Source organism: Telopea speciosissima, chromosome 2, assembly GCF_018873765.1.
Source record: "Telopea speciosissima isolate NSW1024214 ecotype Mountain lineage chromosome 2, Tspe_v1, whole genome shotgun sequence".
Taxonomy (NCBI): Eukaryota; Viridiplantae; Streptophyta; class Magnoliopsida; order Proteales; family Proteaceae; genus Telopea; species Telopea speciosissima.
The window spans coordinates 68,355,400-68,378,665 of record NC_057917.1 but is presented as its reverse complement, the minus strand read 5'-3'; the positions used below and the strand labels follow the sequence as shown (position 1 = coordinate 68,378,665).

At 39.2% G+C, this 23,266-nt stretch overlaps 1 protein-coding gene across 5 annotated transcripts; it reads right to left on the bottom strand.

Moving 5' to 3' along the window:
• Positions 1-1,405: 1,405 nt before the first annotated feature.
• LOC122653017 (homeobox-DDT domain protein RLT2-like) lies at positions 1,406-22,687 on the bottom strand. Of its 5 annotated transcripts, XM_043846931.1 has the most exons (20): positions 22,479-22,687; positions 21,911-22,369; positions 17,328-17,407; positions 15,857-16,384; positions 15,691-15,780; positions 15,443-15,607; positions 15,123-15,345; positions 12,736-12,836; positions 10,086-10,172; positions 9,822-9,974; positions 9,577-9,732; positions 6,943-7,152; positions 6,136-6,855; positions 5,800-6,045; positions 5,485-5,745; positions 4,317-4,952; positions 4,060-4,164; positions 2,948-3,214; positions 1,838-2,492; positions 1,406-1,801 (listed from the first exon to the last, which is right to left on the bottom strand). In XM_043846931.1, exons 1-20 carry the CDS (start codon positions 22,594-22,596, stop codon positions 1,596-1,598), a joined length of 5,466 nt encoding a protein of 1,821 aa, XP_043702866.1. In that variant the 5' UTR covers positions 22,597-22,687; the 3' UTR covers positions 1,406-1,595. The 5 variants fall into 5 exon arrangements, with proteins under 5 accessions (XP_043702866.1, XP_043702863.1, XP_043702865.1 ...); XM_043846928.1 differs by having other exon boundaries at positions 5,485-6,045; XM_043846930.1 differs by having other exon boundaries at positions 1,406-1,759; positions 1,844-2,492; positions 5,485-6,045.
• Positions 22,688-23,266: the final 579 nt, after the last annotated feature.

Sequence of the window (23,266 nt, the reverse complement as noted above, 5' to 3'; positions counted from 1 at the left end):
AAAAAAGTATGAAACATTTGCAATTTAGTCAATAAACTTGATTTTGATGTTCCAATTATTTCAAAGTGAGTCATTAAGTTAATTTTGAGGTTACAACTGTTCCAGTTGATCTGTTAGAATTTGAAGTCTGAAGAATTGAAGATAAAACGAAGAAGAGTAACATTGACATTGGTCTTGAGTGTGTGACAAGGAACAGTAAAGGGCACTTCGGATCTCCAACTAGTGAAAGAGGAATAATGACCCTACATTTGTGTGTGTTACGTGTTTTCTTCTTCACCGTGGGTGAAGAAAAATCTTCTCCTAGTGCTAATGCAGCCTAAACCGTTTGAAATATGAAGGGAAAAGTTGGTTTTCCTCACTACAGGATCAGACTTTAATTCATTTACTGAATGGAAAAGTTAGGCTGTGTTTGATATGCATTCTTGGAATACATTCCAGGTCAGTTTTGCATTCTCAGACCGAGAATGCAAAATCGACCTGGAATGCATGGTCCGAGAATGCAAAACCGATTTGGAATGCATGGTCTGAGAATGTATACCAAATTGATAAGGCAAAATGGACCTGGAATGAATTCTAAGAATGCATACCAATCACAGCCTTAGTGTTACTCAGGATCAGAGTTATGCAATTATCGAAGCATAGAATAACATCATCTTATGTTGATTAGCATATTCTTCTGATATAGATAACCTTCGAACTTGGTCTCTGCACATCTTTTATCAGGAAATAGACCTAGATGCACGCATGCCAATTAGGGTTCTTACATCTCCGGGGCCTAAGATTATTTGTTCACCAAGTTCTCTTCAAGCCATGATAAAGGAGGAATTCATTCCTCCTCCCATGACTATCATTGCAGTTGAATGGGTGTCAAAGCAGAAGGGGTAATAATTCGCATGTTTCTTTGGCAGAGGATGAAGGAAAATTTTCTCCTTATTTGAAGCACTTAATACCTCTTCGAGGTTTAAGGATTATTTTCTTCGACCATCCCTTTTTCAACTCTTCTAGTTTCCAGAACTTGTTGGTTAGCCTATTTGGTTCACTTGGGGTTATGTTTAGAATCCAAGAAAAGAAAGAAAAAAAACATACTGAGACAATAACTATAATAACATAACGATTGATTTATGTGTCTTATCTCCCTTCCTTAAATTCAAAATTTATTGGATTTTTTCATTTACTTTTCTTGGCTTCCAAACATAGTTTTCAGTGAGAAGAAGACGAACTGCAGATGCTGTAAGAAAAAAATTAAATGAAGGTTAGTATGAGCCCCATTATTTATTATGTGAGAGGGGTATAGAAGAATCTGCACAAGGACTGCACATGCTTTCTTTTTTCAAGACAAAAATATTGCTTAGTATGAAGAATGGTAGTAGGGGGTAGTATGCCTGATTTCATTTCTTTCTTTTTCCATATTTTCCTCTGATTGAAAACGGTATACAAAGTTCTTAAACTTCAACTACAGGAAATTAACTAATATTCAAAAAAAAAAACTACAGGACATTAACTTTTTAAATAAAAGAATGCAAGCTAATTATGACCACCCGTCTCTGGAGGCACCTATATTTTATCTCAACAATAATATACTTACAAGACTATCCTTACTCGCTGTAATATGACGATGTCGACCCGGTGTCTTCATCTTCATCCACATGCTGCTCCTGGTCCTCGTCTCCATTTTCCTCTCTATCCCCATCCATCTCACCCTCTTCATCCCCATCAACCTCTTCATCTTCATCTCCATCTCCATCCCCTTCGTCACCATCTCCATCAGCATCACCATCGCCCTCCTCGTCACTATCTCCATCTTCATCATCAACATCACCATTACCATAACCATCACCATCACCATCACCATCACCATTGTCCCCATTGAAATCCTCTTCACTCTCCTCCATTAGGACCTCAGACTTTCCATGGAATAAGTTGCCATAGTATTGCCCCTGCTCATCATACTCATCCCCAGACACCTGAGCATTGTCATCGGATTCTGATGCCTCTACATTGTTACTGTTTTCTGCCCCCTCTACCTTGATTGTCCTAGTTTCTTCAACATCCCATTCATCGCCTCCAGAGCTTCTGGACGTTTGTCCATCACTGTTGTTTCTGGGGCTACATGTTTCATCAAACTGAATTAATGGTGTCTGCTTCTCAATCACCCTCTTCTCCGCTCTTGGCCTACTTCTGACTGTACGACGACCACGCTTACGCCCCCGTCCCCTTGTTCGGCTCTTCCTTCTTAATCCTCTAACTGTCTTTTCACTACTCCCAGCATTTTCTTTGGCAGATTCGAATCTGGAGCTGCCACCTCTCTGCAACCTTCCACTTCGGCTCCGACCACGTCCCCGCCCACGGCCTCCACGTCCACGTCCAGAGCTCATACATGCACTAGAAGGATCATCCCACCTCTCTTCTTGTAGATATTCAGCTGGCTCTGCAGCTTCTGCAGGTTCAACTTCTTGGATATTTTTGACAACAGCATATCTTGATGGGAGTTTCTGTTTGAATAAAGTGCCAGGAAAACCACAATGCAACCAGTTGGTAAGAGTTCAAATAAACAGTTAAGGGCGCACCCAGTGCACGAGACTCCCGCCACTGTGGGGTCTGGGGAGGGTCATAATGTACATAAGCAAACATTATGCAGTTTTTAGGTCATTTGCAAGTTGCAACAGAAAATTCATCCAGCACTGACCAGCAGTAAGCACACATACTAGCTGTTGCTCACAGGCAAAAGCCAGGCATTAAGGGTTCGAAAAAGCTGCAAAATTATGTCCGCACTATATACACATTAATATAACGATAAACATTTTATTACTCCCATGCACAACTTCTGCGAAGGACCTTCCACTTTAATGTAGGGTGCTCCTTCCCAGAAAACAGGTCCTTCCCATTTCTGTACAATTAGATATCTTCTTACCAGTCATCAAATTTAAAATCTACATAAGAAACTCACAATGAATTCTCCAGCTTCCTTGTCTTTCTGAGACTCTGCTTTCTGGTTCATAATGTAAGAGACGGACGAATCAATTTCCATTAGCCTTAGTGCCACAGCAGCAGTTGTTTGTGGTACCCATGGAACTACCGCAATAGATCCAGGAAAAGGCAAGAAATCAGCCACAGCACACTCTGCAGATGTGCAAGAAGCTAATAATTCCTTGGTTGTCTCAAAATTTGAAGACAGGCAGTCTCGTTTAATGCAACTCTCCAACAATGTCAGTGTCTGTATAGAAAACACATGCACAAAAAAGTACCTACAGTCATTCTCTCCAAATAATAAGAATAACCTCACTTGCAACCTCCCCCCTCCCCCCCCCCCCCTCTCTCTCTCTCTCTCCCTTTTAAGGCCAATATGGTTGCTCTAAGCAAAAACAAAGCTAAAAATGCAACTCTGTATTTAGAGGGGGGAAAAAAGGACCCTGTAGATAATATCCTATAAAATAAAAACATAAAAGAAGTACAAAACAAGAGCGTGAAACCACCAAATTGAAATTAACTGAGAAAGTTAAGAGAGACCCAGAGCATAAAATTGTGTACACATACATGTATGTATATATATATATATATATGAATTTTAATTTTCCATTAAGCTAGCCAAGGTCCAAAGGCTCACAGACACCGAAAGAAATATTCCACAGGTACTCTTAAAGCACAAAACTGCCAGGAAGGAATTGATTCACTGTCAGGAATTATTCAGTCAATGCACACCTTTTCCACTTTAACACACAAAGGTAACAAGGAATGTTGAAGGCATTAAACCAAAAAGTACCAAACAAGAAACCAAGACATTTTTTTTTGGGGGGGGGGGGGTTGGGGGGGAGAGAGAGAGAGAGAAGGGTGTAATCCTTTGATCAGCAAGACACGCTAAGCAACAATTTAACACATAATACAGCATTGTTGGAATACAAACTCCAGTTTTCCTAGGCAGGGTAAAACTGGTATCTAATTTCCTCAGTTGAATTTAAGTGGAAAAGAAAATAACTAAACTAGTAAGATAAAGAAGAGTGATCTGACCAAGATGCATGCTAAGAAAGGGGAGGGGTGAATAGCACATAAGGAAAGGGTAACCTGAAGAATTTCCTCTGCTGATGATGAAGTCTGCAACTTCAAACCCCAAGATTTTCGATATGTGTCAGTCCAGAAAGGTTGAAGGGCTTCAGATGGAATAGAAACCTATAAATCGAATGACAAATCATTGTCAGACTAAACATTCAGCAACAGCTAGAATCCGACAAAGACATTTTAGACCATATGATATAATACAACACTGGCCGTTTAACATTACTAAGTCAAAAAGAACTCTCTAAAAGCATTATGCTCCTGACCTCAAGTATCGCAAGTATTGCTTTGAGCAATCTGAACCTCATGGGAAACAAAGCATCTGAACCATGGAAAGTCCAGCTAGGGTCCACTTTTCGTCTCTCTTCACATTGAGCCACATGTTCAGAAAAACTGTAGTCATCAAGGGTGCTGAAAGTAGCATGACAACAAGAACAGTGATCATCTACGGAAGAGTAGGTATCATGGCAGACATCACAAATGCCAAGCAGCTCTGAGCATCTTTTCTTCCCATATTTCATAGCACATAATACATAGGGATTAAAGCATTCCTTCCAAGTCCACTTTTCGAAATCTAGATATCTCTTATAGGCATTAACTCTCTCAGCATCATTCCTCCCAAGCTCAATTTTGAAAGATGATGCCTGCTCCAGTGTATCAGCATTAGCTCCGCACACCATACTGCTAGGGCTATCAGTCCCATCAGCTGCACAATCTTGAATGGAAGTCATTTCAGCAGATTCAGTTCTGAGAGTTACCCCCTTTGGGTCCATGATGCTGGTCTTACACAGGTTTTTTCTAACAGTTTCCCTGAAGGATGTCTCAATCTTTTGCAACATAGAATGCAGATGGGATTCCCTAATCCCACGTGTATCCAAAGATCCCAAAAGAGCATCAAATGCCTGCACATAAAATGAATTGAATGAAGAACAAAGAATGAATGATAAACAAAAAAAAGGAAGAAGATGATCAGACAATGAATACAGCAGATAAGGGCTCAACCAACATAATACAAAAGTGATGCATCTAAAGTAAGCTGCTCTGCAGAATTATGTTAGATGGGTATGATACGGAGGGGTTTGAGTGCAGGAATATGTCGAGGAGTTGGATCCACAAGAGATCCCTCAAGATTAGGATACAGGAATGTATATCCAATACCCTGGAGAAACAGGAATATTGAGTTCACTAAGATGATAATAGTTTACTGTGAGATAGTACCTTTAATTGGTTTAACAATATAAATTGTTAGCAATTGTCAGCAGCTAAGAGCTCAATTGTAATTCATAAGCCCCTTCTGGCTTCAGGGTAAAATATAGAACTTCTTCCCTTTCAGTTTTAACTATAAGAGAAATAAGCCCCATGATTTGGGGGTTCAGGGCTCCCGCTCTATGCTGGGCAATAGAGAGGCAATGACACTATATAAGAGATACGTACCTCTTCTGAATCAATAAGCCTCCAGCAGCCATCATGAGATTCAAAGAATATCCTGCCAGAACCTGGATCATTTCTAGAAGCAGATGTAACAAACAGCCAGTATCGGTTACGCCTGCGATCTTGACCAAGAGGCAAGGATCTGTATACAAACATCTCTTCTGCTTTATGAGCAATAGAAGCTTTTAACTGAAAGCGTGACTTCTCTGTGGCATAACCATGTTGCTGATGCGGGAAATTATCAGGACCTGCAGGGAACTCTTGCCCTACCATGGTCCTTTCACCAAGGACATCATTAAGATAATTATGAACATTTTGTGGATCAAGAAGTGGTTCTGACTTGACTGCAGGGTTCAGAGAAGCCTCACTATTCTTGCTCTCAACCCCAGGCAATGGACTTTGGCTTCCTTCTGCTGCAGAATTAGTAGCATGTGGTTCTGCTCTGATCCCTGTGAAAGACGAATACTGTAACTTTGTCATGTATTCTTCTTTCATACGCCTTTTATCAAGTTGTGCCTCTGCCCACATTTGCTTCTTAAGAGAATTTGCTGCCTCCAAACGTTCCTGCAAAAAATTTATTTGCTTCTCAGATTACAGAAAGTGAAAACCAAAAGCAATACCTTAAATTTATTTGAGTACCACATAAAGGGTTACCTCAAGAATAAGACGAATTGAATTTCCTTCAATAGCCACACCAATTAGGGCAACAAGCGCATTTAGACGCTCACCAACACTGAGATCAGAGTATTCCCCTTCTGTCAATCCTTCAACCCATGGTTCACCAGAATTGCTTTCATCAATCTCCGTCTCCTCTTGATCAAGAATAACCGCCTCACTGAAGTTTCCAGTAACATCAATAGACTGCTCAATGGTAGCACCTGAACCATTCATTTCTTTGGATTTCACGGGAAGAAATGAAGAGAAGCCTTTCTCAGAATTTGCAAAGCCACTTTCTGGTGTTTCTCCAACCTCGTAGCTGAAAATCCCCTTTTCATTTCCGGGGGAAGTTTTAGAAGCTTTTGCTTCATTTGAGCACGGAGTCTCTTTATTTAGATTTGAAGAAGTTCCTACATCATCAACTTCAGGATCCTCAGCAGCATCACATTCAGAATCTTCATCTCTTTCAACATCATCTGCTTCATCCCCATCCTTCTCAGCATCTTCAGAATCTGAATACCCACTTTGAAATATCTGTATTTTTTCACGGGCAGCAGATAGTATAACCTCAGCATCAGCAGGGTCCTTCCTAAAAGCAGCCCGTACGCAATAAGTAGAAGGAGCTGTTCTCTCAAAAAGCTTTGTATCCCTTGACAATGCAGCAGCAATAGACGCCTCAGGTGTCTTGCTTGTTGTAAGATCACGAAGTCCAGATTTCTTCCATAAAAGACAAATTAAATCAGCGAAAAGGATCAAATAAAGCAAATGTAGATAGATATATTACAATGAAAATTGAAAAATTACCTGAATCTTATCTGCAGCTTCTAATATTGTGAGGCCCTTGCTTCCCTCAAGAGAAAGAACATGAAATGCTGCAAATTTAACCGTTCCTGGTGTCAAACGATGCCTTGATCTACGTGGATGTGAGAAACCCTTCTCTTGCATTATAGCAACTGCATTTTCAGCAGCCGCACCGTTACGTAAAGTAGAAACTATATTTTCGCCATCGTGACCCTGCACATTTGGAGACACCCATCCTTTCAGAACATAGAGAAAAGACACAGTAAGTAAGCTTCAAAAACAACCTTTACTTTTATTTTCCAAATATACTTGCACAACAGCCCAAAACAACAGTAAAAGAAGACATGACTACAGGGATCATTAGAACACTAAAGCCTACAAATGCAACAACACAATAGCTAAATGAAAATCTTCCAACAACAAAACTTCCAAAAAATACAGAACTGGACAAAAGCCTTCAGATCAACTGCAGCCTAATGTAAAAGTTCAATCTGCCACAGCCACCATCTAAATTATTGAGGCTCCAAACATGTAACCTGGACTCTACAAGAGTACTTTCCAGATTTTCAACACCAAGAGCGAAACATGCAGCATAAGAAACTCTAGTAAAAATCAATTCCATAATAAGTACATCAGTAAAAATTGAAAGATAGATCGATGATATATTAGTGCACGACTTCAACATACAGCTACATTCATGCTTTTGAATCTCAAGATAGCTCCCAGACAGCTCCTACAATTAGGTAAAACTATGAGCACCTTCTAATTTGTTTACAGTCGGTTCCTGTTGTCCTTTCCTGCTACTATTTGAGTTTCCACTCAAACGACTTGTCTTATCCCAACAGAGATTTTAAGTTTAAAAATTGAATAAGAACATTAACATAATCCATTATAGAAAGGAAACCTTTTTTTTTACCTGTTTTGGTGTACTATACTCAGTACTTTGTAGAAGGATCATGTCAGATGGTTTGCTTAAGAAATCTTTTAAAGGACAGAAGGTAGAAATAATCATCCACTATTATTAGATCCATCCCTCACCATTTGATTGGTGAAAGAAAGTGATGCAACCACAGGTTCCAAGCCCTGATTATAAGTCGCTATGGGCCTATAAAAGTACTAAACGGTTCAACAATAAAAGGTACTGGCAATCTTGTAATTAATTGGAAGTTCAAGACATTTGAAAAAATGGAGAATAGTAATAAAGGGTTAAAGGAGAATTAACATTGAAAGATAGGGGTCTTTCCAGTATTTAAAGTAAAAAAGAGAAAAGAATCAACAACTTAAGAAGGGCATATGTGTAATTTAATAACAAGGCCTTCTTATACTATCGAAGGGCAATTCAATGGGGAGTAAAGGAGGTGGTAACCTGAAGCTATTCCAGTAGAGAAAGCTCTCCCAAACAATAAACGATGATGGATCCTGAAGCTATTACAGTTGCAACTTGCAAGCTTGTTCAACCTGTTGGTTGCGGGTTTAAAACTTGGAAACAGCCTCTCCTGCGAAGTAGGGGGTAAGGCTGCGTACATTTGCCCCTCCCAGACCCTGCAGTAGCACGAGCCACATGCACTGGGACGCGCTTTTTATATTGCAACACCAAAACCTGTTAATTCCATCAAAAAGTACTTCCAGAGATCAACTCTCAAACGACTGATTTAACTCTGAAATTAGAACCTAGCGGTAGAAGAAGAACTGGGTTTGAGTTCTGACTTGTTTTTCTTAGCAGGGAGATTAGTTTGGATTGAAACTTTAGAACTTAGGTCACCCTAGGGAACAGAACCAATACCCAAAACAGGAAGGAAAGGAGAACTCAGGGAAATCAATCCCACAATGTGAGGGACTGATAGGTAGTCTAAAACAGGTGCTAGAAATTAAATTAATACATGAAGGAAAGGATGGATAAAATAAAAGCAGAAGAAATGCACCTGAGATGGGAAGATACTAGAAGAAAGAACAATTAAGAGAGGAGAATCCAACCTGTGAGAGAAAAAGGAACCACTGGACTTTACTGGTCTTGAACTATCACAGCAACAACAATCACTCAAACAATCATTCCTTCCAATAATCTCTGATCGATGATTACATGCAACTATATAAAAGAAAAGGAAATAAAGACTCCTAATCTAATACTAAGACTGTGTTACCTAAAACTGAAATAGAAGCTCAAAACAAATAGGACTCTTCTCCTACATAATCTACCCCAATAAAAGTTTACATAACTACCCTAAATATAGATATAAATCCCTACCAACCCTTGTTGGTTCCACTTGGGCCTGGGTTCCAGATCCTATCACATCAGTCCACCTACAATAATGCTATTGCATCAGCAAGGTGGCAATTTAATAATCCTATTAACTCTGTTTTATGTACCCATTGAAATCAAGGGGCATAATGAAAAAATAATTTAATTCCTTATTACTCATAATAAAACCAAACTGCTTATTCATTATATTCAATTCCACTATTTGTTCTGGCAACATAACACTAGTTTAGGCACTTCTAAGAAGAAAAGACAAAGTTTAAGTAATCAAGTTCACTTGAGTTTTGACCAGATACTGTTGTCAGAAGTTCAAATACAACGTACATTGTCATAGAGAAAAGAGAAAGTTGAACATGTAATATTCAATGAAATGACTGTACCTCATTATCATCTCTAAAATATGCCTTTCCGATACTCCTTTTCTTCAGTTGTGGCCCAAACCCAGCAGACAATGCAAACTGACGGAGTATTTCAGGCCAAGTCAGTGGATTCAAGTGGCGCTGCCAACTACGTATATCGAAGCCCCATGCATATGCCTGAAATAGAAACTACACAATAAGTAGGCTCGGGGCAAAAACAAAAACTATGAGTTAAAATGCAGAAAGCAGCTAAGAATGGACCTTACCCCTTCAACAATCTGTGGATGCCCACCTCCAAGATTCGTAGCACTAGTTTGATTTGCTCCTAGTCCCATAGAGGGTGTCCTTGCAACATCTTCAATATCTTTTATTATGCATCTTAGAAGAGCAACATGTATTTCCCCCAACAGTCTTGGATCCTGAAGAATTCGAAGGTACTAAATCCATTAATACCAAGAATGGACTGCAGCAACGCCTATGTAACATAAGAGTATGAATCCAACTAAACCAAGAATTCATGTAGAACTTACATAATCATGAAAAGCTTGAATGAACTCATCAAGAGTAAAAGGCCAAAGCTCAAGAACATCAGTAAAATTGATTAAAAACTTCCAAACCTGTAAAAACCAAACCAATCAGACCTCAGAACTCGAAAGAATCATAAATAATAGCATGCGTTCAATTGAAACCCAATGTCCGATTTTTCGATAAACAACCCAGAGTCTCATAGAATAGCCATGAATCTGGATCCGGTTTAGAAACTCAATAATGAAATGACAAATAAATATTACATGCATAATCAAATACACAACAGATTCACCTAAGATCTTTTATTTCCCTGCAGAATCAGATAGCCAAAAGATCCAGACTATGTCAGGCTAAATATACTATATAATAACAAATTGATTCTTCAAATATATTTGCAAAAAAACTGTGTCTTTGAGAAGTGGAAAGGGCATGTGCATTAACCCATTTCAATGGGTAAGGGTAGCAAACACAGGTTTTTGAATCAGATCCAACTTCCCTCCCCAATGGAGGCCACAGCATACCAGAAATACAAGAAATAAATGACAATCATGCAGGAATGAGGTAGGCATATTAGCTAAAATGGAACAAGTATACTCATATTTGTCAAAGCGTCGCCTAGGCGAAAAGGCCTTTTTTTTTTTTTGAAACCTAGGCGTTCTACCGCCTTATTGTATTGAACACCTTGCTATTTTTTTATTATTATATGATTAAATTCCTTTTCTAATGTTTTGATTGGGTTTGTGATGTAGATCAAAACATGAAGAAGAGGAGGCGAAAACACGAACAAGAGGAAGCCAAAACAGTGTCACAGCCCCTTGATTTGTCTTGGAGAGAATATTCCTAGAAGAATCGTGGGGCAGATCAGTCTTTAATTATTAGTTACTTCAAGTCTTTAAGTGAAGGGTATAAATGTCAATTTCAACTGACAAAATTTGAATTGCAAGTGCTTGCCGAATGGCATCTTTGGTGGAGACCACATGAAGATTTCGGATGCACCTTTTGGAGAGAATATTTTATTTTGTTGCTATTTTCTTTCAGTCCTAGTTATTTAAAGTAGTTTTTATTTTCATGTTGCAAGTCTATTATGTTAAGTTTCTATTTTCTTTTAACTTGAGGTGCAAGCATAGCCCTCTATATATTTGTAATGACTTTTAGAAGCCCCCCAAGATTTTACAGTTGAATGAAAATATTGCTTGAAGCAAGCTATGATTCCCATAATCAAGTTTGAGTGTGACTTGAAGAGCTGAAGGAGCCTGGCTGAGAGAGCCTAATCCACCTATCCCCTACTTTCTATTCCTCTTCTCCATTCTCTCCACCTCCAATCGAATTCTGTGTTGCTGTTGTTCTCTATTGAGCAATTCCACTACTGTGAAGACTCATTCAAGGGCTGCAATCAACCCCCAGTCACTCCAAGACTGTTGCTGCCATCGACTGAAGCCTGCTGCTGCTCCTGCAAGTTGAGTTGTTGCTGCAACCTTCTAATTTCATAACTCTATAACCCCCCATCAGAAGCCTGCTGCTGCTCCTGTTGGCTAATTGCCCTATTCTCCATAACCTTCTATTATTCATTCCACCCCCATAACTTCACTTCTACAGTTCTACCCATAATAAATTCACCAAACTTGCAGCAGAGCCTTCTCTCTATAGATCCTACACTTGGTCCAAGTTAGAGCCCAAATTGGTGGCTAGTTTGGCCGGCAGAGAATTAATTTCTATTTTGGTAGTTGCTGTCATATCTTCCAGCTCAACCATCAGAATCAATTGAAACTTTCACCAGTGTTTCCATCCTATACAAGCATCATTCAATCCAAAGCTGGGAGAATTCCTTTGGCTGGTTTGGTTGATTTCACAAAGTTTCTAATTCTGCCTCTTGTTTCTATTTTGGATTTGTGGGGGTTTATTTGGGGCTAGGTTAACCCAAATCTAGTCTTACATTAGTTTGTGTAGAATATTTATATACAGTGTGATGCATGGAGAAGATTTCATCGTGGGACGAAGGAACCAAAGTCGGAACCCTTCCCTACTACTTGCTTCCTTGGTCAGTTGGTTGTTTTACCTAAATTACTTGGCTTTAATATAATGGTGAAAATTATAAACAAATGGATAAGGAATGAAAAGAGAAAATAGAGTACAGCTGGTGGGTGATATTTATCCAATATATATATATATATATATTCTTGGTGAACTTGTTTGTCCTTACGTTACAGACTTACAGTATACCAAAGGTTACTTGAGGGTGGACAGTTGCGTCCATGAACCCTGCCACATGGTTTATGTCCCTTTGGGTGTGAGAATTGCGAACGAAACTGTATCCATGTTTTAAAATCGTTCATGCACACTTAGGTCACCTAGCAGCTGCCTTATCACCTAAGTGCTTAGGAAGGCCTTCCAACGCCTTGAGTCGCCTAGCACTTTGACAACTACGAGTAAACCACATCACAAGGAAAACAAGAAAACTAAACATAGGGTTCAAATGATTGAGATGCACCCCCATCGGGGAAAAAATAATGGAGATGCACTTGATTCTTTCCGAGTGTCCAATTAATTCCATAAGAAAATATGTGTGTGTGTGAGTTTGTGTGTGTGTGTGTGTGTGTGTGTGAGAGAGAGAGAGAGAGAGAGAGAGAGAGAGAGAGAGGGAGAGGGAGGTACCATGAAAAGATTCCCCAAATTTTCCTCCGAGTCGGTCCAAGGTTGAATAGCAAAAGGTCTTTTTAATTGCACAGACTTGGGAGGGAATGTACTCAACAAATCTAAAGAACAGAACTTATGTTAAAGCATTACATCAGAAAGATAAATAACTTCAAGGATCTACCCAAAAACAAAAATGCAGATGTAGGTGAATGAATCTGTTGCCAAAGATGAACTTCCAACTAAATGGAACCCATAACAATGCAGAAAACCATTCAAATCATCAGGCAGGAAATTTATCAACAAAATTAATATAATCATCCTTGAGCATAGAATGAATATAGAGACAATACAGAATTTACTTTGTTTTCTTTTGACAGATTGTAAAGAACTGAGTTATCTGTAATTGAATTATAAGATTTAATTAGCAAAATCAAGGATCTCAGTTTCGGGCAAATATACTGAGATATAACTTTATTTGGGACGAGCGCATGCTAATGAAAACATGCTCGGATATAAGACCATCAGTCCCCATTTCGGGAATGAAAATACCCCGTACCCCTGCCAATCCATTTATGATGGAGGAATGGGACAAAAATCCACATTAAACTCCTTACCTTTGGTTGGCTTCATTCGGCGGAGCGGGGGGAATTGTCTGAACCATTTTAGTTAGGCTCTTTTTTTTTTTTTTTTAAATCGGGATCCTCTCCCCATGTGCATATAACTCACTTTCAGCATTTCCGTTAGTTCTCCACGTGCACATGTCCAAAAATCTTCTGGAACATCTACTCCGAAGAATAAGTCTGAAATCCATTGGAATTAGTTTTTGAACTATTTTTTTTTTCTTTTAAAAAGAAGAAAGGTTTTGAATCTCCAGCAAATCTGTACATTGACTAAGTGGAGGTCCGAACCGACTGATGTTGAAGAATCAGCGGTGAGTTGTGGTTAGGAGTGAAATGCCACTCGAACCAAGAGCTGGCAGGTTCTCCCTGCTTTTGAAATAGTGGGCCCCCAGTGGGAGGCCCGCATGATGGGCCGTTAGCTCACTGGCGTCTCGACTGGATCTGTTCCCAGAAGTACCCTAAAAAAGGAGCCTTTCCTCTCCTCAGCCATTTCGGGTTAAGAAGATGTGAACGCGCAGTTATTGCTTCTGGCTCTTGCCTAATCGCTCTACCCCGTCACTTGCTCTGTTTGCCTCTCTTTACTCTTCCCTTATGCACCCCATGCCGACATGACTGGCGTGCTGGTTCTGCTCTTTGTCCCCTCGTGTTTCAGGGAACACCATAATAGGATCCTTGCTTTATTGGGGACCCATTCCCCCCTTCACCCCTCCTGCCCATGGTTGTCAAGCCCTCACATAGGTAGCATAAGTCTCAAGGCCCTTCAGAATAGGCAATGCCTACACTCGCCTAGTTTTTCTACAACTTGGCCCTTGCCTTGGTCGCCAAGGCCTTGTCTAGGTGTAATACCAAGGCCTTGCCTTCATTGCGCATAGGCGCCTTGTTGATGTTGCCTTGACATCCAGGCCCCCTCCAATGCATTGGGTCGCCTAGACACCGTGACAACAATGGATTGGTGAATACCCTCATGTCTACCACTAAGTAGATTAAACATCAATATAACTTGATCAGGATATTAGTAAACAAGAAATATAGTAAAAGCTGAAAGGTCCTACACTAAACCTGTCTTATGCACGCCTTGACCAAATTAGGTCTCGCCCCTTGAGACCCTGGCCAGTGCCTTAGCTCACCTTGGCGGCTTGGCACCTTGAAAACTATGCCTACGCCCTTACATATTCTAAAGAACACTTTTCCCAAACAGTACATGCAATCTCAAATGAGAACCCAGTGTAACCACTGCGAAAAGAGACACATGACCTAGGTGACTAGAAAGCAGATATAAGTTTTGACCCACCCCACCCAATGTTCAACAAAACTATAGAAAGACTTTAAAATTTAATAAGGGATTCTTGAATGATGAAAACTTCAATTGATATGGGTGACTTTTTTTCTTTTTAGCTGTAAAACTGCAATCCTACAATGGAAACTTCTCTCTGGTAAAGTCATATCATAATACTAGTAGAAAGATGTAGATTTTAGGGTGATGCAACAACGATGTAAAAGGGCAATGAAGATGAGAATAATTAAAAAAAAATTAGAAGAGGCTACTAAGAGTCTAAGACTATAGACCTGCTGACTTGCATGGCTTGGGATACAGATGTGAATGAGACATATTTTAAAAACCTAAGGTCTAGCTCAAACAAAAAAATAATAGATTTTTGGTACTCAGAAGGGGATGATAATTGAACATTATTTAGTCTGCTCCAGACATTAAAGCACATTGTTTTTATAGTTCAGAATATTAGAGCCATGTAATTCAGAACTTCCTAGTGAGATTGCAAGATCTACCTCTGAATGAATCAAGGTTTTGCAATGTATCACCATCAAGGGAAATGATTGAGGGCAGTGCCTTGGATGAAGCAGCAACTTCCATAAGTTCCAAGCGTTCATCCTCAATAAGCTCCATGGATTCTTTAGCAATTCTGCGAGCAGTAGCTCGCTCATTAGCAGCTTTCAGTCTTGCAGCCTCCTTTTCTCTACGAATTTCCTCTTTCTGCCTCATCTTCTCAGCCTGATTTAAGAAGATAGACTTCAATAACTGATCCCAGGATTTATTTAAAAATAAAAAATAATCTCAGACTACTAATTTACAGGAGTTACCAACTTACCCTCAAGGTTTCTTTCTGCAAAAACTTTTCCCTACGCTCATTTTCACGCTTTTGCTCCCGGAGGAATCTCTCCTCCTCTTTCTGCTTTTCACGCATCAACCTCTCTTCTTCCTTTCGTCTTTCCCGGTCATGCCTCTCCATTTCTTTCTTCATTTGTTCTTCTCTCTTAAGATAACAGGACCCAAGGTATAAGTTTACAAATGATGAACTATGAAGAACACAAAATTTAACAGTACTAAGGGTACTACCTTCCGCCTCAACAAATCTTGCTTCTCCAGTTCTTTCCGTATCCGTTTCTCATGGGCTTCAACTTCCCTAGCAATTCTTGCCTCCTCATTCTGCATGAGTTAAAAGTTTAAAACAAATGTATGAAACTTAATATTGGATCAGAAAGATGACTTTGATTTAGAATACCTTGCGTTTTCTCTCCATCCGAGAAACATCTTCATCATGGGAAACACGCCGGTCAGATGGTACAAATGAATTTTCTAGTCCATGCATCGGATGAGCACCAAACTGAGCATCCATCCCAACGTTAGCAAAAGAGTTCTTATGTGGAACACCATCGTACTCTCCTGAAGCAGAAGGATATATGTGTCCCTGCCTGCCTTGTTGAGATAAAAGATCAACACCTGACACATGACCTTGGAAACTGTAACTTGTTGACAACTGTTCATTTCCATGTAGATATTGCCCTGTGGCAGGAAATGATGAAGCCCTGGCACTAGGACCATCAGGTGAGTCATAGAAATGAGATGAATTAACTCTATCGTATGCATCAGATCTAGCACTGGGCTGCTCAGGAAGGAATTGATATTCCTGGAGAGCCCTTGCAGCAGCTTGAGGATGAACCACACGAACATTTCCAGCTGTCAGCTTTCTTTTCCCACTAGATGAACCAGGTACGAAACAATGTTCCATACTGGGCAGGAGTGGTGATGTCTGCAGAAGAAATATAAGTAAATGGTAATGTTCCTTGGATTATGCAGAAATAAAGCGTACTAATAACTGAATTATTTATTCATCCAAAAAAAAAGTGTTCTAATAACATAGGACGTGCTAATCTGGCTTACGTTAAGTAACAATAAACAGATAAGATTCTAAAAAGTTTTGAGAGAAGAACCAGGAAATCTTTGTAATCTCATCCACAGAGATGAAGCAGAATACCAGACTTGATGTGACTTAATGTCAATTTTTTATGATTGATGTGGCTTAATGATGATTTTTGATAATATAAGGTATATATTGTAAAATAACACTTGGGTGACTTGATCGCCTAGGTGGGCGCCTGCCGCGCCTTAGTCGCCTAAGTGCTTAGGAACCCCTCCACCACCTTGGGTCGCCTTGACAACTATGCTGAACATCTATACTAATTATCCTCACAATATAGTCAATGGATTATCACTTGTGTGAGAGTCCTCAAATGCAGATTCTCCTTTCCATTAATGGGAACTGGGAAGTGCATATATTTCGTATTGTTTCGATTATAAATAAACCTATTCAGAAAACCTACAGTTATCTTTCTTACTGTTAAACGTAAACTGTTCATCAAATCCAAATTTGGAACACTCTGCCTATCTCTCTAGCAGTCATCAGACAACATATACACCAGAAAAGAAAAATGGCTGACAATGTAGATGTCAGGGGCAGTCATTCGTACAGTTAGGCAATTTCATTTCATGGTACATGGTGAAAGTCATAGTTTTACAATTTCTTTCCCAAAAGATATGTTTTGCTACAGGAAGAAGCAGAATGTTGTGCTAATATGCTGACAAAACCTACAAAATTTGAACTTTGTTTTTGCTGATCAATCAGATGATAATAAACAATTTCCACACATATTAAGAACGAAAAAGGACACGAAAGAATAAGTTAGATAACGAACTTTGATTGACTTAGCATCATGTCTTTCGTATACTTTGCCATCATAAGGCCGTGCAGCTTGCTTTGGCTGACCCATCGTTGCTGATCCACAAAATATTAATTAAGTTAGCTGGAAAATCTGCTTTGAACAGTTCAGACCATTCAAATTCCAAACAACTAGAAGAACAACTGATCATTCCAAATTCCTTTTCTCTCTTACTTACGAATGAGTACTAATAGTCATAGTTACCAAGGCGGCAAGGCGACCATGGCGTTGGAGAGGGTCTAAAATCAAGGCAACACCAATAAGCCTGGACGCCCATGGTGACGCCTTGATAACTATGCTAATAGTAGTTCGATTCCAAGGCAAATAACAAAACAAACTTACCAGTCATTAAAGAAGACGTGTATATGTGCATCTAAATCATGCTTCAATAGTCGAACAAAATTCAATGCAACTGAAGCAAGATATAAGAATGATTTACTGACAGATACCCTTTTTAAGTTACTTTAACATTTCTCATATGTAGTAATTTTTTATTCTACTTCCTTTTGAAGTGTACTGACAAACTGTCCAATAGTAATGTATAAGCAACAGAATTTAAGTAAGATTCACCATAGTCAGAGGACAACAGCATATGTAACAAATTTAAGCAATGCACAGGTAAACACATCACACTAGAACCTCTTTGCCAGTATATAGCAAATTAGCAATTCATGTTTTTTACAAAGGTCAGTACCTCCCCTCCCCCCATTCCTTATAATATCAAACAAAAAAATGAATAATCTCCACTTATCTCAGCTCCCTGTTCATTCTCTTGCCACTCTCAAGAAAGATTTTTGTTTTTGTGTGATAGAAACTGGCACCAGAATCTTTCGTTGCCAATTTTGATCCAATTCAGCAAGAATCAGTCCGAATCAGCCAAGGATCGGCATGAATTAGCCAACCCCCCCCCCCCTCAAACCCCGATCTGAATCAACCGGAATCGGGATAGGTCTTGTCCAATTCAGATCGGAATCAGCCGATTCCACCAAGCCGATCCCAAATCCTCAAATCCTGATTGATTAACCAAACACCAGATGTACATAACAAAATATGGCTCAAATTATAATAACAAAGAAACAAAGATGAAGATCAAAATATTGATTCCCAAGAGTGTATCACAAATTCACAATTAGCTCCAAGATGAAAGAACTTTGGAAGGATTAGAAAACTCATATCTAATCATCAATTTCAAGGAACAGCCAAGCAGAAGAAGATTAATGAGTAGAACATGCAACAAGAATGAAGCGAAGATATAAACCTTATTTTCTGGCCTTCATGTTTTTAACCAGACTGATTTCAAACAAAGAATTTAACCAGACTGATTTCAAACAAAGAAACTTCTTTAGAACTTCCCATTCATTTTATAAAGCATGCCACCACCCCTAGTGACATTTTCAAGAGCTGCAACATTCCTTAAGCACCATTTCACAACAATATACAAGCATTTCCACATACACAAGGTTCTCCACCTCGGTAGGAGAGGGATCCAGATAATCAAAAGAGTAAGAAACAAAATAACTTGGTCCACTCACAATAGGACCAAGTTTCAATGCATATAGAGACTTTTAGTGAACAAAGTACAAGCAAGCCTCAACAACATTTTTTCTCATTTAAAAAAAAAACTAAATAATTCCCTAAAACAAATAGGGCATCAGATTGTTCAGGCACAATTATCCGAAACAAGGTTTGAGAAATCAGGATCAGATGGGCAGAACTTGCCAACTCAGATCAGAATCAGCCAAGACCGATCCCGATTACAGCCGATTCAGATTGAGGATATTAGGGCTTTTTGGCCAATTCTGGCTGATCCTTAAGACAATTCCAACAGATTCTTGCCTACTCGGATTGGAATTGGATAAGAATTGGAGGTGACTGATTCCGGAGCCGATTCCAATCTCTAGAACCATGATCAGCAAACCAAACAATCGGATTATGCAGCAACATGATCCAACCTAGGGACTGTGGACAGTTGACACTCTGACCGGATGGCCTCTTCAAACACAAAGCCTAAATATTCTTTTCTAACTCGTCAACAAATAGACATCTTATGTTTCCCTAAAAGCAAATCAACCAGTTACCATGTGCATTTTCAAATCTTTTAGTTCATCATATTCAACCCTCCTCTCTCCGTCCCCGATCCCAACCCCCCACCACACCCCCCCCCCCCAAAAAAAAAGAAGATTAGAAAAAAGAAAATCCAATCTAGGATTGGCATGAACTCTCTACTGAAAATATATATATATAAGAAAGTAATACCTTTCATCGCCCGATTTTCTGGAACATATAGGTGGAATCCTCTATGCACCAAACATAGCTGCTAACCGGAAAGTCGAAACCCCCTCCCCAATGAAAGATCCATCTTATATAGAATTAAAGACTTTCCACATTCGGAAAAGGAGGGGGGATTAATAATAGCGGCAACAACAAATGGTGGGAGTAGTAGTACATCATTTCCTTCTATTGTTGAACCAGACAAAAAAATTGGTTAGTGTAACATTGTTCCTTTTCTAGATTTTTTTCCCTAGAAAGGTAAAATATCTATATTCAACTGTAAAAGCAAAAACAGCAAACTTTGACAGGACACTATTCTGAGCATTATGTACCGCTTAAGGAGAGAACCCCCTATAAAATTACAATCAGCCCAACTTTCTAATAAAAACATCCTCTAAATTATCACAAATACCAAGAGTATTGTAGTCTCAAAATTCCATGAATACGATCAAAAGAGAAAAGACCAACCACCCCACATTGTTACCACCATAAGACCCCGAGAATCCTTCAAAAGTTCTTTATTTTTTTTTTAATAAAAGGACTGAACCTTCAAAGCTTATGATAGAGTCCATATGGTCTTTATTGACCTAGAAAAAAGCTGAAGACAAAGTCCCTAGAGAGTTAATCTGGCAAGTACTAAAGAAGAAAAGTGTTTCAAGTAAATATATGGATACAATTAAAGATATGTATGATGGTGCTATGACAAGTGTAAGAACTAAGGGGGGGCAAGGTAGTGAATTCCCAATTACAATTGGGTTCCATCAATGATCAGCTTTAAGCCTTTATTTGTTTGTGCTTATCGTGGATGATTGAACCAGATACATTCAAGATGAGGTACCTTGATGCGGATGATATTGTTTTGGTGGATGAGACCAAAGGAGGGATTGATGACAAAGTGGAACTATAGATATCAACCTTGGAATTAAAAGCTCTGAAGATAAGTAGCACTAAGACGGAATATATGGCGTGAAACTTTAGCAACACTAGGTTGGATAATGAGATAGTGAATATTGGTGAGAGGGAAATCCTGCAAAATGATTATTTTTTATATTTGGGGTCAATCGCAAATAAGGAGGGTAACATAGACAACGATGTTGCCCAGAGTATTAAAATAGGGTGGATGAAGTAGAGCGGTATGTCTGAAATGTTGTGCAATCGACGTATTCTTTTAAAGCTTAAAGGAAAATTTTATAGGATTGTCATTCAACCAGCTATGTTGTATGGAGGGGAATACTGAGCTGTTAAATAAACTATGCGTAGCGGTGATGAGGATGTTGAGATGGATGTGTGGAAAAACTATGAAGTATAAAATAAGGAATGACCACATAAGAGCTAGGTTAGGAGTAGCTATGATCAATGGAAAAAATTAAAGAGAATCGTTTGAGGTGGTATGGTATGTTCAACAGAGGCCTCCAGATGCCCTAGTATGGAGGAGCGACTTGATTCATATTGAGGGAACCAAAAGAGCCAGGTGAAGGCCGAAAGTTACTATAGGAGAAGTGAGGAAAGACATGCTTAGCTTAAGCCTTGTATCATGTATGACTCGAATAGAGCTGATTGGAGAGCAAGGATCCATTTGGCCGACCCCATTTAGTTGGGATAAAGCAATGATTATGATGATGATGATAGGAGGAATAGTGGACACTTGAGAATATAGAAATCAAACACGCAAGTAAAGTCCATTCTGTCAATGAAACACATTCCAACTCCATATGATGAAACTAGTATCCTTGCAGCCCCTAAAGAGAGAATGGTAGAAACTGTCAACTCGATGACATAAAACAAAAGAATGCATATCACCAATATTAATAAACCCTTCTTGTATTACACAAATAGAGGAAAACATAAATAGTTACTGCAACAAAAACAACAACAATGATTATCGTAATTGTACATTGTTTCCCTTTATTATTTGTTTTTGTGCATTGTTTCCCTTTATTATTTGTTTTACGATCAGCATTCCTTTAATAGTTCAATCAGAAAGAAATTGCAGTGTACCATTGCTTTCATTGATAGTCGAACCATTTGAAAATTGTAGTGTCTAAGTTACCACTTTCCCACTAGCGTGAGAAATCAAACATGCAGCAAATCAACATGACATAAGCAGGAACAGTAAGCAGTTGAGAATACAGAAATCAAATATGCAAGAAAGTAGCATACTTCATTTATTATCAATGGTAACACAGTCACACTCTTCATAAGATAACACTAGTATCGTCGCCAATACCGGAAAAGAGAACGGTGGAAACTACCATCTTGAGAAAGTAAAACAAAAGAAGAAGAATTACCAAGGGGAGCACCAAACGCATCAGGTGGTAAGGGATCAAACTCCATCCCAAGGATCGGACCGTCTTCCCTCAATGGTTCTCCCAACTGTGCCTCTACAGCAGCAATGGCTCTCAGCTCCATTATTGACTGTGGATGCTCGTAGTACCTCTTAATCATGGGTATATCAGCAGCATTCACCCTGTGGGAAGGAGGTGGAGGTGGTGATGGTCGGGCAACAACCCCCTTGCGAGTCTCAGCCTGTCCAAACGGACTCGACCCAGACCCGGACCCAGACCCAGGCTCATTCCCCGGTTCAACCATCATCATTTCATCCGGCGCATCCCTCCTCTGCCGCTTTGCCGGCGGAGCCTTCCTATCCTTCAACCTCCGGTGACAAAACCACATCTGTAACTGCCGATCCGTCAGTCCCAGCTTCGCCGATAGCTCCGCCCTCAAAGTCTCCGAGGGATATGTCTCCACTGTTAATCACCAAATTCAAACCCAAAAAAAAAAATCCATCAATACCCATTAACCAAAGCCAGGCAAAAATACCAAAAATCAGGAAATAAATAAAAAAATTCAACAAACCGGCATAGGTCTTCTCGAGAAGTTCCAATTGAGATGCCGTCTTCATTTTGCGTTTCGACTTGATCTCCCCTCCTTCGGGAGGCTTCTTCTTGTCTCCTTCATCTGAAGCGGCCTCCATTGGTACAAGCAGAGAATCGATCAAACGCTAACAATCGAGATAGAAAGAAGAACAAAAACAGGAAACTAGGGTTTGGAAAAGAAGGGTAGAAAGAAAGCGAGAATAAAAAGAAAAGGGTCGAAATCCGTAGAATTGTTTTAGGAATGTGAATTTCTCCTTGTTAGAGTCGAACTTGATAGCGAAGAAATACAACCAACGGAGATGTGCGGTGAGATTTGGGGAAAGAATAAGGGTTGATAAATAATAATAACCAAAAGAATAATAAGAATTAGGAAGAGCAAATAATAGCAATAATAATAAGAAAAGAAGAAAACAAAAAAGGTGAGAGAAGATTGATGAACGAATTAAACAGGTGAAGAAAGATAAACATCTAACAGTCTCTCTCGTTTCCATCATTCTTCCACAACGTTACGCGTTGTGATGTTCTTTTGTGTTTTTTTTTTTTTTTTTTTTTTTAATCCAAAAAAAAAAAATTAAAGAAGAGTCAGACTTTCTTTCGTTGTATTAAAACAAAACCGAAAAGGGTAAAGATGCTTTGAAACCGGACGAGCAATTCACGAATCCAATTGTTTTGTGTCTTTCTTTTTTTTTTTGGGAGGGGGGGGGGGTTTTGTTTTGTTTTCTTATTCGTTCATATATATTTTGGAACAATCAATCATCTTTCGTTCTT

What these genes read in the sequence shown, in the direction of transcription:
- LOC122653017 (XM_043846927.1), bottom strand. Translation starts at nt 22,596, where the DNA reads ATGGAGGCCGCTTCAGATGAAGGAGACAAGAAGAAGCCTCCCGAAGGA. An exon ending in GGATGGAGAGAAAACGCAAG is followed by an intron (nt 15,781 to 15,856) that starts GTATTCTAAATC and finishes TAACTCATGCAG; the next exon opens with AATGAGGAGGCAAGAATTGC. An exon ending in ATCCACAGATTGTTGAAGGG is followed by an intron (nt 9,733 to 9,821) that starts GTAAGGTCCATT and finishes TTTCTATTTCAG; the next exon opens with GCATATGCATGGGGCTTCGA.